The sequence below is a fragment of the Oncorhynchus gorbuscha genome, linkage group LG13, assembly GCF_021184085.1.
Source record: "Oncorhynchus gorbuscha isolate QuinsamMale2020 ecotype Even-year linkage group LG13, OgorEven_v1.0, whole genome shotgun sequence".
Taxonomy (NCBI): domain Eukaryota; kingdom Metazoa; phylum Chordata; class Actinopteri; order Salmoniformes; family Salmonidae; genus Oncorhynchus; species Oncorhynchus gorbuscha.
The window spans coordinates 16,258,755-16,278,499 of NC_060185.1; the positions used below are offsets into that span (position 1 = coordinate 16,258,755).

At 45.8% G+C, this 19,745-nt stretch overlaps 1 protein-coding gene across 6 annotated transcripts in view; it reads right to left on the bottom strand.

Annotated features, from left to right (window-relative positions):
- LOC123992544 (arf-GAP with Rho-GAP domain, ANK repeat and PH domain-containing protein 1-like) overlaps positions 1-19,745 on the bottom strand; it is a 119,541-nt gene that overhangs the window by 76,534 nt on the left and 23,262 nt on the right. For 5 of the 6 annotated variants that reach the window (XR_006831266.1, XM_046293755.1, XM_046293753.1 and 2 more), the window contains exons 2-9: positions 16,797-17,975; positions 9,666-9,793; positions 6,871-6,998; positions 6,678-6,778; positions 6,360-6,518; positions 6,107-6,176; positions 5,744-5,864; positions 151-365 (exon numbers count right to left, since the gene is read on the bottom strand). Coding sequence is in view for 5 of the 6 variants with exons in the window: in XM_046293755.1 (XP_046149711.1) it covers positions 151-365; positions 5,744-5,864; positions 6,107-6,176; positions 6,360-6,518; positions 6,678-6,778; positions 6,871-6,998; positions 9,666-9,793; positions 16,797-17,878 (2,004 nt within the window). In the remaining variant the exon portion in view is untranslated. Of the gene's footprint in view, positions 1-150; positions 366-5,743; positions 5,865-6,106; positions 6,177-6,359; positions 6,519-6,677; positions 6,779-6,870; positions 6,999-9,665; positions 9,794-14,875; positions 15,005-16,796; positions 17,976-19,745 lie in introns of those variants that run through there. The other variant, XM_046293757.1, reaches the window with a different exon arrangement.

Genomic DNA, 19,745 nt, shown 5'->3' on the forward strand with positions numbered 1-19,745 from the left:
GGTTGGAGAATGCACTCAAAGCATGAGCGTGTGGAGCACAGTAGTATTGGTATTGAGAAACACCCATTGTTTCAAATAGCCCTAGGACCAAACAGACTAGGATTCAAATGCATGGAGTATGTACATATTTGTCTTTGAAAACACACACACCTCCATGTTCTTGTAGAGGAAGACCTTGTCTCCAGAGACGACTGTGTAGAGTTTGGAGCGCAGGCCCCTCAGCTCCAGGTAGCCCTGCTGTTCAGGGGTCAGGGGTGAACCAGGGGTCAGAAAGGAGGGCGGGACCAATGAGGTCATCTCCCTGCTGCCTTCCTGGCGCCCCCTAGTGAAGTTCTGCAGCACTGCCACCCACTCATTCCTCTCAGCTACACACACACACACACACACACACACACACACACACACACACACACACACACACACACACACACACACACACACACACACACACACACACACACACACACACACACACACACACACACACACACACACACACACACAGAGTGATATGCGTGATATGAACAGCTTGATGCTGATGTCTGCATTATGGGCAGATGAGTTGCTGTTTCTACAGTTCTCATTTTCATCCCGATGGGGCTGATTCAGGACGGGTGGGGTTCAGGTTTGCCGTTTTGTGTTAAGAAAAAACAATAACTGTGTGTGTGTCTTTGCACATTTTAGCTGACACAGTCTCTCTCAGCAGCAGCTACAGACACTAGCAGTGCCACGATTACAATATTGGCTGGGCCAGAGACATTTGTGGCCATGATGAAAGTATTTTTTCTGATTTAAATGTTTCAAATTTCCATAAGAATAGGCTGGAGTGCACTGGGGACAATGATGATCCCAGATACAGCGAATCAGAAGAAGCCATGTTCTAATGGCATCTATTAACGCCCACACAGCCTAACAAAATACACCCACCTTGGGGGCCCTTGTAAAATACACCCACCCACCTTGGGGGCCCTCGTAAAATACACCCACCCACCTTGGCGGCCCTTGTAAACTACCCAAAATACACCCACCCACCTTGGCGTCCCTTGTAAACTACCCAAAGTACACCACCCACCCACCTTGGCGGCCCTTGTAAACTACCCAAAGTACACCCACCCACCTTGGCGGCCCTTGTAAACTACCCAAAGTACACCCACCCACCTTGGCGGCCCTTGTAAATTACCCAAAGTACCCGCACCCACCCACCTTGGCGGCCCTTGTAAACTACCCAAAGTACACCCACCTTGGCGGCCCTTGTAAACTACCCAAAGTACACCCACCCACCTTGGCGGCCCTTGTAAACTACCCAAAGTACACCCACCCACCTTGGTGGCCCTTGTAAACTACCCAAAGTACACCCACCCACCCACCTTGGCGGCCCTTGTAAACTACCCAAAGTACACCCACCCATCCACCTTGGCGGCCCTTGTAAACTACCCAAAGTACACCCACCCACCTTGGCGGCCCTTGTAAACTACCCAAAGTACACCCACCCACCTTGGGGGCCCAAAGTACACCCACCCACCTTGGGGGCCCTTGTAAACTACCCAAAGTACACCCATAACGGATACAAATGTTTTACTAATCAAACATGCATTCAAAACACAGGGATTTTAAGAGATTATTCTAGTTAATCATTTAGTGTTTAATTAGTCAAGGCTCCCTTTGTTATTTCATTTCAGAATAAAATGCTTGGCTGTATTTAAAGGCGTGAATGACTCGTATGCTGTGTAATTAGCCTACATGAATGATAGATTATATTGAAGTTAAGACCGATGAAACAGGACCCGCTCTCACAGCTTGATATACTACTATGCTACTATAGACTATGTCGGCTCCTATTTCAGCCAAATAGCCGAATAATAACAGCCGAATAATAACATCTGCATAGTAAATAGTAACTTACTTATTACTAGTATTATTGTTATTACTATTATTGTTAATTATATTATGATTGTTGTTTATCATTCCAAAATGTAGTGGAACGGTTAGGAGGGTGATGGTAATGGTAGTAGAGTGGTGGTGGTAGTAGTAATGATGATGATGGTAGCTGTAATGATGGTGGTAGAAGTAATGATGGTAGAAGTAATGATGGTAGAAGTAATGAAGATGGTAGTTGTATGATGTTAGTAGTAATGATGATGGTAGTTGTATGATGGTAGCTGTAATGATGATGGTAGCTGTAATGATGAGGGTAGTTTTCATGATGAGGGTAGTAGTTGTAATGATGATGGTAGCTGTAATGATGATGGTAGCTGTAATGATGAGGGTAGTTTTCATGGTAGTTGTAATGATGATGGTAGTAGTTGTAATGATGATGGTAGCTGTAATGATGATGGTAGTTGTAATGATGATGGTAGTTGTATGATGGTAGTAGAAATGATGATGGTAGTTGTAACGATGATGGTAGTAGTAATGATGATGGTAGTTGTAATGATGATGGTAGTTGTAATGATGATGGTAGTTGTAATGATGATGGTAGTTGTAATGATGATGGTAGTTGTAATGATGATGGTAGTTGTAATGATGATGGTAGTTGTAATGATGATGGTAGTAGTAATGATGATGGTAGTTGTAGTAATGATGATGGTAGTTGTAGTAATGATGATGGTAGTTGTAATGATGATGGTAGTTGTAGTGATGATGGTAGTTGTAATGATGATGGTAGTTGTAATGATGATGGTAGTTGTAATGATGATGGTAGTTGTAGTGATGATGGTAGTTGTAATGATGATGGTAGTTGTAATGATGATGGTAGTTGTAGTAATGATGATGGTAGTTGTATGATGGTAGTAGTAATGATGATGGTAGTAATGATGATGGTAGTTGTAATGATGATGGTAGTTGTAATGATGATGGTAGTTGTAATGATGATGGTAGTTGTAATGATGATGGTAGTTGTAGTGATGATGATGGTAGTTGTATGATGGTAGTAGTAATGATGATGGTAGTAGTAATGATGATGGTAGTTGTAATGATGATGGTAGTAGTAATGATGATGGTAGTTGTAGTAATGATGATGGTAGTTGTATGATGGTAGTAGTAATGATGATGGTAGTAGTAATGATGATGGTAGTAGTAATGATGATAGTAGTTGTAATGATGATGGTAGTTGTAGTGATGATGGTAGTTGTATGATGGTAGTGGTAATGATGATGGTAGTAGTAATGATGATGGTAGTGGTAATGATGATGGTAGTAGTAATGATGATGGTAGTTGTAATGATGATGGTAGTTGTAATGATGATGATGGTAGTGGTAATGATGATGGTAGTGGTAATGATGATGATGGTAGTGGTAATGATGATGATGGTAGTGGTAATGATGATGGTAGTGGTAATGATGATGGTAGTTGTAATGATGATGGTAGTTGTAATGATGATGATGGTAGTGGTAATGATGATGGTAGTGGTAATGATGATGGTAGTTGTAATGATGATGGTAGTAGTAATGATGATGGTAGTGGTAATGATGATGGTAGTGGTAATGATGATGGTAGTTGTAATGATGATGGTAGTTGTATGATGATGGTAGTTGTATGATGATGGTAGTAGTAATGATGATGGTAGTAGTAATGATGATGGTAGTTGTATGATGGTAGTAGTAATGATGATGGTAGTGGTAATGATGATGGTAGTAGTAATGATGATGGTAGTAGTAATGATGATGGTAGTAGTAATGATGATGGTAGTTGTAATGATGATGGTAGTAGTAATGATGATGGTAGTTGTAATGATGATGGTAGTAGTAATGATGATGGTAGTGGTAATGATGATGGTAGTGGTAATGATGATGGTAGTAGTAATGATGATGGTAGTGGTAATGATGATGGTAGTAGTAATGATGATGGTAGTAGTAATGATGATGGTAGTGGTAATGATGATGATGGTAGTAGTAATGATGATGATGGTAGTAGTAATGATGATGGTAGTAGTAATGATGATGGTAGTAGTAATGATGATGGTAGTAGTAATGATGATGGTAGTGGTAATGATGATGGTAGTAGTAATGATGATGGTAGTGGTAATGATGATGGTAGTTGTAATGATGATGGTAGTGGTAATGATGATGGTAGTAGTAATGATGATGGTAGTAGTAATGATGATGGTAGTGGTAATGATGATGGTAGTGGTAATGATGATGGTAGTTGTAATGATGATGGTAGTAGTAATGATGATGGTAGTAGTAATGATGATGGTAGTTGTAGTACTGATGTAATGGTGAGGATGACAGTTATAAGTCATTTTCCATGTTTAGCTTTTTATATTTATTATATTTCTACTGTTGACTGTTACCATTTTATTGTTATTTTTGTATTTAATTTTGCATTATTATTTATTACCATTTTATGTTATTTGTGACTGTATTACAATGTATATTGTTTACATTGTTGCTTTGTCAATATTGACAACGTTTTTCATGCCAATAAAGCAGCATGAATTTGACTATATGTAATACACTTGATTTAAGTTACATTATTACATGCTAAATGTTTCTGATCAGTGATAGATGAGGAAACTAATAAATGACATATACCACCTCCACTTATTGGCCCAGACAGAAATAAATTCACCAAATATACAGACGGGAGATTTGGTGAAACAAAATCACATTTAGGTTTGGAGATGCCCAGGCTACTACGAGAGTGAAGCTCCATAACACGCTAGCAAACTGTTCTGATCAGCTAATCTTTCACACACACAGATCAATTTCTTTACTGTGAAATAGCATTGTATCTTGTCAGACACCATTTTTTTCCAGAAGTGTACTAAGGGTTGGTAACAGGCTGATTGGTCGGCTATTTGAGCCAGTAAAGGGAGATGTACTATTCTTAAGTAGGGGAATGACTTTAGCTTCCCTCCAGGCCCGAGGGTACATACTTTCTAGTAGGCTTAAATTGAAGATGTAGCAAATAGGAGTGGCAATATCGTCTGCTAGTTCAGGCTACTACGAGGGTGATAAGCAAAATCCACTTGTTAAGCTACATAACATGCTAGCAAACTGTTCTTATCAGCTAATCTATGAGAAAACTAGAAGAAATATGATCATTAGCTCCTACCTTAATTAACTTAGTTAACATTTACCCCAGCCTAATTGTTACCAAATATCCAAACGGAGAATCAGTGAAAACCAATTAACATTGATTGATTTATCAAGACGAGTCCCCCACACTCAAATCATCTAAACGGTGCTGATGTGATCCTCTAGTTGACCATTTCTTTCATTATTATTGATAGGACTTTGGGAGCAACAATGTGATACATGGCTTCAATTGCATTAGCCTACTTTATTCCAATAATTTGGTCATAACGAAGGTAAGTTTTCCTCTGTCCTCACTTCTCTAAGACCAGGACTGTTTCCTCGTCTCCTCACTCAGCTGCGATCCTTCTCCGCCAGTCGCATTGTTCTCCATACTAGTTTAAATCAATATACTGTTTTCTAGAAATCGGGGTTCGGGACTCATTACATTTCTGTGATTTGAACCGGGCTGTAATTTTCAGGCCTGATGAGAACTAGCTGTTTCTCATCTCTCTGTTACACAACCACCACATGGCTCTATAAAGAAACACACACAGTATAATACTTATTATCTGACTAATATTAGAAGAGAAGGTCACACTGAGGGACCTAAGCCCTGTGTATTCAACCATGGATCAAACCATGTTGCTGTGTTTACTTGTGGTCAAGGATTCTGGGCTGACAACCAGAGAAGAGCAAAAAAAGGATGTGCACACACACGGACTCACAGTCGCTCTCGGCTTTGAAGAGAAAGGTTCGGTTGGCTGTGACCACCTCAAACTTCTGCTCCCCCACGTTGGTCACCCCCGTAATGGCAGCCGTTGGTATGATCCTCTTAGAGTATACCTCCTGCAACACAACACACCATGACTCATAGGACCGCTCTCTCTCTCTCACACACACACACACACACACACACACACACACACACACACACACACACACACACACACACACACACACACACACACACACACACACACAACAGAGGAACCACATTACTGAGAAACACTAATCCACTCTAACATCCTGACCTAGTTAATGTATAGACTAACAGGAATGTGTAGACGGCCAACTGATGGCTACCGCACCTTGTCGTTGTCAAAGTATCTCAGGTAGTCAACATCCAGCTTTACCCATCTCCTCTGGTAGTACAAAGACCTGCACACACATACACACAGTTAGGGGTCATATACTGAATGTGTGTGTGTGTGTGTGTGTGTGTGTGTGTGTGTGTGTGTGTGTGTGTGTGTGTGTGTGTGTGTGTGTGTGTGTGTGTGTGTGTGTGTGTGTGTGTGTGTGTGTGTGTGTGTGTGTGTGTGTGTGTGTGCGTGTGTTATGTACCCCTGGGTTGGGTTCTTATCCAGCCAACCAATCTTTAGAACAGGGCAGGGTTCAGGGGAGGGGCCATCTCTAGGGGGCGGGGCAAGGACCCTGCCTCTGACCGGCAGGTAGACACTACCCTGGAGCGTACTCAGACCATAGTCCTGCCATGAGCTCCGACTGAGAGAAAGTGAGAAAGCAGGAGAGTGAGAGAGTAAGAGTGAGAAAGGGATAATGAGAGAGAAAGCAGGAGAGAGAGAGAGAGCAAAAGAAAGAGTTATTCCCTCTCTCGCTACAGGAACAGATGTCACCAGAGGTCAGGGGTCAGGGGAGACTCACTGGCTGCTGATTGGCTCATTGTCATCATCCAATAGTTCATCGTCGCTGCAGAGAGAGTTGTACCGTCCCTTCCCCCACCCCGGCACTGGCAGGAACACATCCTATTGGACAACACAGCAGTCACTGACACACAGAAACACAATAACATTACAGCACTCTAGTACTTACTCACAGTACACACACACAGTCTTACTCTGTCTGCCATGTTCACAGACTGGAGCTTGGAGTAGATTTGGTCTGGATCTTCTGCCATGTTCACAGCCTGGGGCTTGGGGAAGACTTGGTCTGGATCTTCATAATCATCTGAACTGTCACCTGACCCTGAGAGAGACACCAAGACAAAGACAAAGAAACAGACACAGAGACAGACAGACATGGAGACAAAGAGAGGCAGAGAGACAGAGAGACACCAAGACAGAGACAAATAAACAGACATGGAGACAGACACGGAGACAAAGAGAGGCAGAGAGACACCAAGACAGAGACAAAGAAACAGACACAGAGACAGACACGGAGACAAAGAGAGGCAGAGAGACAGAGAGACACCGAGACAGAGCCAAATAAACAGACACGGAGACAGACAGACACGGAGACAGAGAGGCAGAGAGACAGAGAGGCAGAGAGACAGAGAGAGACAAAGAAACAGACACGGAGACAGACAGACACGGAGACAGAGAGAGGCAGAGAGACAGAGAGAGGCAGAGAGAGGCAGAGAGGCAGAGAGACAGAGAGAGACACGGAGACAGACACGGAGACAGACACGGAGACAGACACGGAGACAGAGAGAGGCAGAGAGAGGCAGAGAGAGGCAGAGAGAGACAGACAGAGACAAAGAAACAGACACGGAGACAGACAGAGACAGAGACAGAGAGAGGCAGAGAGACACCGAGACAGAGACAAAGAAACAGACACGGAGACAGACAGACACGGAGACAGAGAGAGGCAGAGAGACACCGAGACAGAGAGAGGCAGAGAGACACCGAGACAGAGAGAGAAAGAAACAGACACGAAGACAGAGAGAGGCAAAGAGGCAGAGAGGCACCGAGACAGAGAGAGAAAGAAACAGACACGGAGACAGAGAGAGGCAGAGAGGCAGAGAGACACAGAGACAGAGAGACACCGAGACAGAGAGACACCGAGACACCGGCAAAGAAACAGACACAGAGACAGACAGACACGGAGACAGAGTGAGGCAGAGAGACACCGAGACAGAGACAAAGAAACAGACACGGAGACAGAGAGAGGCAGAGAGACACCGAGACAGAGAGAGAAAGAAACAGACACGAAGACAGAGAGAGGCAAAGAGGCAGAGAGGCACCGAGACAGAGACAGACAAAGATAGAAAAGAGAAGAAGATGTGAGAGTTCAGAGATCACTTCTGAGCTACAGCCACAGCCCCTGAGACAGTACAGGACAGGTTCAGCAGCATCAGAAGGCTCTGTTTGAAAAAAGAGAATCAACAGCATCTGCTATCTAACAACAAGACAACAGTTACTGTATATCAGTCTCTCTCTGTCCACACCTTGCCATCATTCCACTAATAGACAAATTCAGAAACAACATGTAACTTTATCAAGTTATTTTTTATATTAGATGGGTCAAATTATAGTTAAAACAGAGGGAGAGAGAGAGACATACCAACATCAGCTGATCACCTTAATAATGACATGACCAGAGAAAAACATGGAGGAGATTACAGGGTTAGGGGTGGAGGAGATTACAGGGTTAGGGGTGGAGGAGATTACAGGGTTAGGGGTAGAGGAGATTACAGGGTTAGGGGTGGAGGAGATTACAGGGTTAGGGGTGGAGGAGATTACAGGGTTAGGGGTGGAGGAGATTACAGGGTTAGGGGTGGAGGAGATTACAGGGTTAGGGGTGGAGGAGATTACAGGGTTAGGGGTGGAGGAGATTACAGGGTTAGGGGTGGAGGAGATTACAGGGTTAGGGGTGGGAGAGATTACAGGGTTAGGGGTGCGGGAGATTACAGGGTTAGGGGTGCGGGAGATTACAGGGTTAGGGGTGGAGGAGATTACAGGGTTAGGGTTGGGGGAGATTACAGGGTTAGGGGTGGAGGAGATTACAGGGTTAGGGGTGAAGGAGTTTGTAGATTGTAAGGTTAGGGGTGGAGGAGTTTGTAGATTGTAGGGTTAGGGGTGGAGGATTTTGTAGGGTTAGGGGTGAAGGAGTTTGTAGATTGTAGGGTTAGGGGTGAAGGAGTTTGTAGATTGTAGGGTTAGGGGTGAAGGAGTTTGTAGATTGTAGAGTTAAGGGTGGAGGAGTGTGAAGATTGTAGATTGTAGGGTTAGGGGTGAAGGAGTTTGACGATTGTAGGGTGAAGGAGTTTGACGATTGTAGGGTTAAGGGTGAAGGAGTTTGACAATTGTAGGGTTAGGGGTGAAGCTGTGGATGAGTTTGTAGGGTTAGGGGTGAAGCTGTGGATGAGTTTGTAGGGTTAGGGATTAAGCTGTGGATGAGTTTGTAGGGTTCGGGGTGAAGCTGTGGATGAGTTTGTAGGGTTCGGGGTGAAGCTGTGGATGAGTTTGTAGGGTTAGGGGTGAAGCTGTGGATGAGTTTGTAGGGTTCGGGGTGAAGCTGTGGATGAGTTTGTAGGGTTAGGGGTGAAGCTGTGGATGAGTTTGTAGGGTTAGGGGTGAAGCTGTGGATGAGTTTGTAGGGTTAGGGGTGAAGCTGTGGATGAGTTTGTAGGGTTAGGGGTGAAGCTGTGGATGAGTTTGTAGGGTTAGGGTGAAGCTGTGGATGAGTTTGTAGGGTTAGGGGTGAAGCTGTGGATGAGTTTGTAGGGTTAGGGGTGAAGCTGTGGATGAGTTTGTAGGGTTAGGGGTGAAGCTGTGGATGAGTTTGTAGGGTTAGGGGTGAAGCTGTGGAGGAGTTTGTTGATTGTAGAGCTAGGGAGTTACAAAGGAAGAGGTGGGGTTAGGGAGTTAGGGGTGGGGTTAAGGATGGATGGGAGGGGTTTAGTATGCTCACTGATATCAGGCCGTGGCTGGGGGATCCTTCTCATGGGCAGAGCAGGCTGCGTGTCGACTGGTGTATTGGGTACCTTGGTCCGAGGCGGTGGAGTTCGGTCCGTATGCGGCTCATTGATGGGAGCATCACTGGAGAGAGAGGGGGGGGTCCATTGTTACCATTGTCACCAAGGGCTGCTTGAAGACAGGAAACAGTTGTGAGACTATCCATCCTCTAATCCTCTCCAGTCTCTCCTCTTCTGCTCTCTCCTCTCCAGTATCTCACTCAGACTGACGTTCATCCATGAGAGAAAGGAATGCTGAAGTCCTGTAATAATCCATCTCTTCAGCCAACCTAACCTTAACTCTACCCACAACCCAACAGCCAACTGGGTCAGTCCCAGTGTTCAGCCATTCTGTCACTGTGTAGAAATGTCATTCTAGTTCGCTCTGTTTTTTTGTTAATTGTTTCCAATGTGTCAAGTAATTATATTTTTGTTTTCTCATGATTTGTTTGGGTCTAATTGTGTTCCTGTCCTGGGGCCTGTTTGCGTTTGTAAACAGAGTTCCAGGACCAGCTTGCTTAGAGGACTATTCTCCAGGTTCATCTCTCTGTAGGTGATGGCTCTGTGGGGTCTGTTTGCGTTTGTAAACAGAGTTCCAGGACCAGCTTGCTTAGAGGACTATTCTCCAGGTTCATCTCTCTGTAGGTGATGGCTCTGTGGGGTCTGTTTGCGTTTGTAAACAGAGTTCCAGGACCAGCTTGCTTAGAGGACTATTCATCTCTCTGTAGGTGATGGCTCTGTGGGGTCTGTTTGCGTTTGTAAACAGAGTTCCAGGACCAGCTTGCTTAGAGGACTATTCATCTCTCTGTAGGTGATGGCTCTGTGGGGTCTGTTTGCGTTTGTAAACAGAGTTCCAGGACCAGCTTGCTTAGAGGACTATTCATCTCTCTGTAGGTGATGGCTCTGTGGGGTCTGTTTGCGTTTGTAAACAGAGTTCCAGGACCAGCTTGCTTAGAGGACTCTTCATCTCTATGTAGGTGACGGCTTTGTTTAGTTACCTTGTGACAACCCTCACACTCCCCAAAATTATTCTCTCTGTCTCTCTCTTGCCTGGCTACCCAAACTCTTTTCTCACGCCAACTGCTAGGCTAGGCCCATGGACATTTCTTCTCAACAATGAGCCTGGATCAGAGGACCTCCCTGATGATTTCTAAAATGGAAATCCATTCTACACCGTCTGATTGGTCCCAGAAACCGATGTGTTGGGTCAGAGCCAAAACACACGTGGGTAAAGCAGCATTTTGAAAATGTGTCATTGGCTTTGAAGCTCTGATTGGTTAAAGCTGAACCAATCACTGATGTTTTATGCAACACCCCTCATTTTGACGTCACCACAAACAACTTCAATGTCTCAGACTGAGTTTGTAGCGAACGACAGAGAAGCGGAAGAATTCAGTTGGAGTTGTCAGGGAAGTCCAGCTCCACCCATGTCACATATAACCCACTGAAACCACCTCTCACTCCACACACAAATAACAGAACCCCAGAGCACAATGGGACATGAATACGTCTACAAATCTATCACCAGTCTTAACATAAGACTGATGTTAAATCATCTCAGCAACCGCTACACTGGCCTGGATAGTATTCTGTAATAACTGACCATGGTCCCCTTTTCTCTTCCTGCTGCCCACTCCCCTTTCTCTTCCTGCTGCCCACTCCCCTTTCTCTTCCTGCTGCCCACTCCCCTTTCTCTTCCTGCTGCCCACTCCCTTTCTCTTCCTGCTGCCCACTCCTTTCTCTTCCTGCTGCCCACTCCTTTCTCTTCCTGCTGCCCACTCCCCTTTCTCTTCCTGCTGCCCACTCCCCTTTCTCTTCCTGCTGCCCACTCCCCTTTCTCTTCCTGCTGCCCACTCCCCTTTCTCTTCCTGCTGCCCACTCCCCTTTCTCTTCCTGCTGCCCACTCCCCTTTCTCTTCCTGCTGCCCACTCCCTTTCTCTTCCTGCTGCCCACTCCCCTTTCTCTTCCTGCTGCCCACTCCCCTTTCTCTTCCTGCTGCCCACTCCCCTTTCTCTTCCTGCTGCCCACTCCCCTTTCTCTTCCTGCTGCCCACTCCCCTTTCTCTTCCTGCTGCCCACTCCCCTTTCTCTTCCTGCTGCCCACTCCCCTTTCTCTTCCTGCTGCCCACTCCTGCTGCCCACTCCCCTCAGTTACAGAGAGTTAGTACAAGACACAGTGCTTGACTTGGCCTGAAATGGGTGTCGGTACTGTTGATATTTAGGTTCAGGAGCCCCACAATACTGTTGAGTTAATATTCTATAAGAGGAACAGGGACTACACAATACTGTTGAGTTAATATTCTATAAGAGGAACAGGGACTACACAATACTGTTGAGTTAATATTCTATAAGAGGAACAGGGACTACACAATACTGTTGAGTTAATATTCTATAAGAGGAACAGGGACTACACAATACTGTTGAGTTAATATTCTATAAGAGGAACAGGGACTACACAATACTGTTGAGTTAATATTCTATAAGAGGAACAGGGACTACACAATACTGTTGAGTTAATATTCTATAAGAGGAACAGGGACTACACAATACTGTTGAGTTAATATTCTATAAGAGGAACAGGGACTACACAATACTGTTGGGTTAATATTCTATAAGAGGAACAGGGACTACACAATACTGTTGAGTTAATATTCTATAAGAGGAACAGGGACTACACAATACTGTTGAGTTAATATTCTATAAGAGGAACAGGGACTACACAATACTGTTGGGTTAATATTCTATAAGAGGAACAGGGACTACACAATACTGTTGGGTTAATATTCTATAAGAGGAACAGGGACTACACAATACTGTTGGGTTAATATTCTATAAGAGGAACAGGGACTACACAATACTGTTGAGTTAATATTCTATAAGAGGAACAGGGACTACACAATACTGTTGAGTTAATATTCTATAAGAGGAACAGGGACTACACAATACTGTTGGGTTAATATTCTATAAGAGGAACAGGGACTACACAATACTGTTGGGTTAATATTCTATAAGAGGAACAGGGACTACACAATACTGTTGAGTTAATATTCTATAAGAGGAACAGGGACTACACAATACTGTTGAGTTAATATTCTATAAGAGGAACAGGGACTACACAATACTGTTGGGTTAATATTCTATAAGAGGAACAGGGACTACACAATACTGTTGAGTTAATATTCTATAAGAGGAACAGGGACTACACAATACTGTTGAGTTAATATTCTATAAGAGGAACAGGGACTACACAATACTGTTGGGTTAATATTCTATAAGAGGAACAGGGACTACACAATACTGTTGAGTTAATATTCTATAAGAGGAACAGGGACTACACAATACTGTTGAGTTAATATTCTATAAGAGGAACAGGGACTACACAATACTGTTGAGTTAATATTCTATAAGAGGAACAGGGACTACACAATACTGTTGGGTTAATATTCTATAAGAGGAACAGGGACTACACAATACTGTTGGGTTAATATTCTATAAGAGGAACAGGAAGTCAAGCAGTAGGACATGAGGTGGTGGTACTCAGCTCCGGTGAGCTCCTTCCCAAGTCAAGTACTGACAAGACGGACAGAGGGACATGCACACACACCCCAAGGGGTGATGATATACACCAATACACCTACGATCTGGGGTAACATGGCCCAGGCTGTCCAGATCGGCAGGGGCAGGTGGTCAGAGAGGTGGAAGGACGGAGTAGGAGTAGGGGAACTAAATATAACCTCTTTGTATCCGTCCAGCGGACATCGTTAAGCTTCAGAAACAATGACCCTTCCCGCCCTCGCCTACACACACCAACTCACCCCGCCCACAGGCATACCACAAAACATACAGTATGTGAAAATGTGCTTACAGCAGACCCAATGTTCACACATCTTATCTACAACAGACCTAACAGTCTCTCTCTCTCTCTCTCTCTCGTTCATTCCCCAGGGCCCAGTGTGCTTCAGCAGAATCCCTAAAGCAGGCAGCCAGGGCCATTCCTGTGAGCACCAAGGACTCCTAGTCTGGAACACAGATAAAGAACATCACTGGTACACCGTGTCCCTCCCTGAGTGCCTGCTCTGGCACACTAGGCTCTGAGCCAGTATCCACTGAGCCAGTATCCACAATGCATCTGAGTAGAATAGCTGATCTAGGATCAGTTTGGGCTTTTCAAACACAATGACTAAGATTATATGGACACATCCTAGATCAGCACTCATGCTCTGAGATGTTTTGTGGGTACAGGCGCTGGCATGACCTGGCCCTGGCCAGAGAGAGGGTCTCTCCTTGGTTTTGCGACTCACAGGAAGGATAATGTATCTGCTGAGCAGCTCACAGGATAATGTATCTGCCAAGCAGCTCTGGAAGCATCAGTTTCAGTGGGGTGCTATTGTGCATCTCTGGCAAGGGCCCAAATTAAAGTTCCCCAAGTGAACCGTCCATCTTGTCACATGTTTGCAGGCAGTGTGTTTTTAATAGCACACACCCCACCCACTGGCTAACAGGGCTGAGTGAGTGTGTGCATGTGTGCGTGTGTGTGTGTGTGTGTGTGTGTGTGTGTGTGTGTGTGTGTGTGTGTGTGTGTGTGTGTGTGTGTGTGTGTGTGTGTGTGTGTGTGTGTGCGTGTGCGTGTGCGTGTGCGTGTGTGTGTGTGTGTGAGAACTGGCATTCTTCCATCTCTAAAAGAGATCATGTTTAAATGTATAACTTTTTTGAAACAACTCCAACCAACTCTTTCACAAGTGTGAAACCACCCCAGCAAGTCTGTGGGAAAGACAGAGCCGACAGAGGGACGAGAGATCTATTAGCATCACAGTCACATCCACTTCCCTTCCTGAATCACTCCTTACAATAACAAAATCACTGGGCCGAAGTCACTAATAGAAAACTACTGCAGCAACAGCTTCTTTCCGTGTCCTTGTCTCTGTACACAGCTACACTGTTCAACTGCTGATAGCAGAACACAAATACACTCTCACACACACTTATACATCTCTCAGCGTCAGTAGGCTCAGCCTCTAGTTGCAAAAATATCAACACAAAACAGCACAAAGTGAAACTCAGTGGGGGAGGAGGGGCATGAGCATCAACACAGAGATCCTGAATAGGAGAGAAGGGCGGGGGGGGGGGCAGCGGAAGAGAAACAGAGAGAAGAGGAGAGTCATTCTCACCTGTCCTGGCATGTCCAACAGGGCCATCCTCACTGGAGAGGAACGATAAACACACAGAGGAGGAGAAAGCAACTAACGTTTCACTGAGAGGGAGGAGCCTGCCACAGGTGGGCGGAGAGAAGGAAGCACAGAAGACTTCGAGACGTAGTGCGGGGTGTTGCTACTTCAGAAAGAATAAAAGCAGACACTTCCTGCATTCTCTCTCTCCCTTTGTAAAGAGATTGAGATAGAAAGAGAGAAAGAGCAAGAGAGGGGTGGGTAGAGAGAACGAGAGAGGGGTGGGTAGAGAGAAAGGTGGGTTGAGACAGCGCAAGAGAGAGAGAGAGAGAGAGAGACACTGTGTGTCACACACACACAACATACACTGAGTAGAATATCCTAGCTCACCCCAGACAAAGAGTCAATTTGGGCACCAGGCTGGGGAGTGAGGCCTTCTCTGCTTCCTTAATCTTTCTCTCAGAGACCAGGCTGGGGAGTGAGACCTTCTCTGCTTCCTTAATCTTTCTCTCAGAGACCAGGCTGGGGAGTGAGGCCTTCTCTGCTTCCTTAATCTTTCTCTCAGAGACCAGGCTGGGGAGTGAGGCCTTCTCTGCTTCCTTAATCTTTCTCTCAGAGACCAGGCTGGGGAGTGAGGCCTTCTCTGCTTCCTTAATCTTTCTCTCAGAGACCAGGCTGGGGAGTGAGGCCTTCTCTGCTTCCTTAATCTTTCTCTCAGAGACCAGGCTGGGGAGTGAGGCCTTCTCTGCTTCCTTAATCTTTCTCTCAGAGACCAGGCTGGGGAGTGAGGCCTTCTCTGCTTCCTTAATCTTTCTCTCAGAGACCAGGCTGGGGAGTGAGGCCTTCTCTGCTTCCTTAATCTTTCTAACAGAGACCAGGCTGCACACACACACACAAAGACAGATTTTGGTTACTGAAACACCAGTGAAACTGCAGTAGTAACTGATAACAGGTCCTCATGACCATAGATAGTAGGATATATACACTGTACAAAAGGACAGCTGCTATTTCCATGACAGACTGACCAGGTGAATCCAGGTGAAAGCTAATGATCCCTTATTGATGTCACTTGTTAAATCCACTTAAATCAGTGTAGATGAAGGGGAGGAGACGGGTTAAAGAAGGATTTTTAAGCCTTGACACAACAGAGACATGGATTGTGTACGAGTGCCATTCAGAGGGTGAATGGGCAAGACAAAATATTTAAGTCCCTTTGAACAGGGTATGATGGTAGGTGCCAGGAGCACCGGTTTGTGTCAAGAACTGCAACGTTGCTGGGGTTTTCACACTCAACAGTTTTCTGTGTGTATCAAGAATGGTCTCCCATCCAAAGGACATCCAGCCAACTTGACAACTGTGGGAAGCATTGGAGTCAACATAGGCCAGCATCCCTGTGGGACGCGTTAGACACCTTGTAGAGTCTATTCTCAGACGAATTGAGGCTGTTCTGATGGCGGTGGGGGTGGGTTCTTAATGTATGCAACTCAATATTAAGGTGTTCTTAATGTTATGTACACTCAGTGTAAACTAATACTGCCCATGGTTCTGTGAGATTCACTCTCTCTGAGTAGCAGTAGGCGTAAACTGAGAGCGAGTCAGTGTACAGTAGGCCTTAGAGCACAATACCAAGTGCTGATGCAGCAGGGTCACAACCTTGTGGACAAAGTGTATATGATCAGGATATGGTATGTCATGAGGAAACTGACTTTGCCCTGTAGAGGGCGATGTTAACCATGGACAAACACCCTGAAAAAGAGAAGTGCTTCACAGCCAGAGATACTATTGTTCCTATGAAACCTCACTCTGACCACACACACACTTCAGAAAGGGAAGCAGTTTATCTGAGCCTTTAGATTGTGTCCAATAGAACAAACGACAGAAGTAGAACTCACAACATTGGGAGCCAATCAGCCGGCCCTCTTACCTCTGTGTGGGTGTGGTTCTGGAGGGCAAGACAGGAGGTCGATGTGGGATTGGAGCAGGACTATGAGGCTCTTTAGGGCCCGCCCCCACCACATAGACTTTAGGGGGGAGGGGAGGCACGCCTTGATCAGATGATGACTGGTCATATCGTTCAAATGAGGAGGAAGAGGAGGATGAGGATGAGGGGGAACCAGGGGAGGGCTTTCTTCCGCCCTCCCACACCTGCTGGGAGTGTCTGGCTGGTGGGTAGATAGCCAGAGGTGCAGGACAGGGCCTGGGGGAGGGTAAGGTGAGGAGATTGGTGGTAAGGCTAGGAGGAGGTACAGTGATTGGGGTGTTTAAGTTGTTATGTTCAGATCTGGGTTTGGGTGCCGTGGGGGAGTTTTTAGGGGAGGTGGGGATGAAGCGTAGTGGGGGGCAGTTTGGAGTGCTGCGAGGTGGGATGGGGGGTAAAGGGGAGTCCTGGGCACTAGAATGGGGGGTGGTAGGGCAGGGGCTAGTGTTGGGACAAGGGTAAGTCTGGACACAGTCCAATGTCTCCACAGGGACAGAGCGGTACTTAGTTCTCTCCTTAGGGACTGGTCTCTGTGCAGGGACTGGTCTCTGTCCATCCCTCTCTCCTTCCCTGGACACTGATCTCTCCTTAGGGACTGGTCTCTGTGCAGGGACTGGTCTCTCTCCTCTGGACACTGGTTTCTGTGCAGGGACTGGTCTCTCTCCTCTGGACACTGGTCTCTGTGCAGGGACTGGTCTCTCACTTCCCACAGGGCTGGGTCTGTCTGTGAACACTGCTCTCTCTTCCTCTCTCTGGTCTCCCTCTGCAGCCAGGTGTGTGTGTAGAGTGTCGGGCTCACTCTCTGGGTGTGTGTGAGTGTTTGTGTGGAGTGTTTTTTGCAGGCTGGCTAGGATGCGTTTGCGGTGTCCAGGCAATGTGATTCCAATCGTCTCCAGCTGATCCTGGGTCAGCCCTTGGCATTCCAACAGCGTTAAAAACCCCGCGTCCTGGAACACTGGGAAATACTGTTCCAGATGCAGCACACACAGCCACTCCCACACCGACACACACCCGTCCGCCTCAGACATCACCACAGTGTGTTTGAGTGGGTGTGTATCTCTACGTGTATATATGTGTTCTTGTGTGTATGTATGTGTGTGTGTCCAGTCAGTGTTCAGATCAAACCTGTGGAAGAAACAGGAAGATATGTTAGGAATTCAACCTTTATCAATAGAAGTGTACATCTAGTAAATACAATTAACTTATATTCCGTACAGAAACACACAACCCCACGGCAACCCCACGGCAACCCCACAGCAACCCCACGGCAACCCCACAGCAACCCCACAGCAACCCCACAGCAACCCCACAGCAACCCCACAGCAACCCCACAGCAACCCCACAGCAACCCCATAAAGAGGATGTTAGAAGAATACAGTGAGTAGAATCTTTGTTTGAAAATCAACAAGTTCCACCTCTTGGTCAATGAACACCACTGTAAAACACACTGTTGACACCAGAGCAAAAGCATTACAGTTGGCAAATTCTCTTCCTTCCTTTTCCCCTCTTCCCCCCCCCCCCCCCCCCATCTCACCTTCTCTAACCACAGATAAGAGAAAACTGTCTCTAAACAGACCACAAAACACCCAACAGCTAGCACACACACAGTATGCGCGCGCACACACACACAGTATGCGCGTGCACACACACACAGTATGCGCGCACACACACAGTATGCGCGCACACACACACAGTATGCGCGCACACACACACAGTATGCACACACACACACAGTATGCACACACAGTATGCACACAGAGTATGCACACAGAGTATGCACACAGAGTATGCACACACAGTATGCGCACACAGTATGCACACACACACACACAGTATGCGCGCACACACACACACACACAGTATGATAGAAGACGCTTATCTTATCTCCCTAAACTCTCTTACCGTCAGTGATCAGCAGATCTTAATCTATGGAGGTGGAGAACAGTGCTGTCCACTCTAAAAACACCCACCAGCTAACATTTCTCTCCCTCTCTCATACATGAACTAAAGTAATAACTATCTGTTCCTCCTCTACTGGTGACTACAGTAGAGCCTCAGTAGTACAGCACGAGGACACTCTTCTCCTTTGCTAAATGACTGTAGTAAACGTTTACCCCATCTCAGTTTCAAAAGTAACTCAAAAATTGGACAAGAGAACACTTTGTACAAGGATGTAGGAGCTGTGTGACACAAGACAGCAAAACCTCACATATTACACAGACACACACATATTTATTTTCTAGTCACACATCAGCAGAAGACCGACCTCATTAGTACCAGGCAGAGAACAGTCCAATAGTTGAACTATTTTATTGGAGGTGGTGTCACTGACCCGTCACAAGAGTCAACACACAGAACTACCTGTACTTCTAAAACAGAGGGGTGGGTAGGTGCCTCTATGTGGAGGGACACACACAACCCGTGTCTATTGTGCATGTTAAATGGACACCATTTGGGAAAGTGTGAAGAAGGACATCAGTGTCTGTAAAATAACTGCAAACCATTTCCTGTGGCATTTCCTGTCCTTCCTCTAACTGACAGGCCAGAGCTCGCTCTCTCTCTCTCTCTCTCTCTCTCTCTCTCTCTCTCTCTCTCTCTCTCTCTCTCTCTCTCTCTCTCTCTCTCTCTCTCTCTCTCTCTCTCTCTCTCTCTCTCTCTCTCTCTCTCTCTCTCTCTCTCTCTCTCTCTCTCTCTCTCTCTCTCTCTCTCTCTCTCTCTCTCTCTCTCTCTCTCTCTCTCTCTCTCTCTCTCTCTCTCTCTCTCTCTCTCTCTCTCTCTCTCTCTCTCTCTCTCTCTCTCTCTCTCTCTCTCTCTCTCTCTCTCTCTCTCTCTCTCTCTCTCTCTCTCTCTCTCTCTCTCTCTCCACAATACCACGTAATGAAAAAGCGATGACAG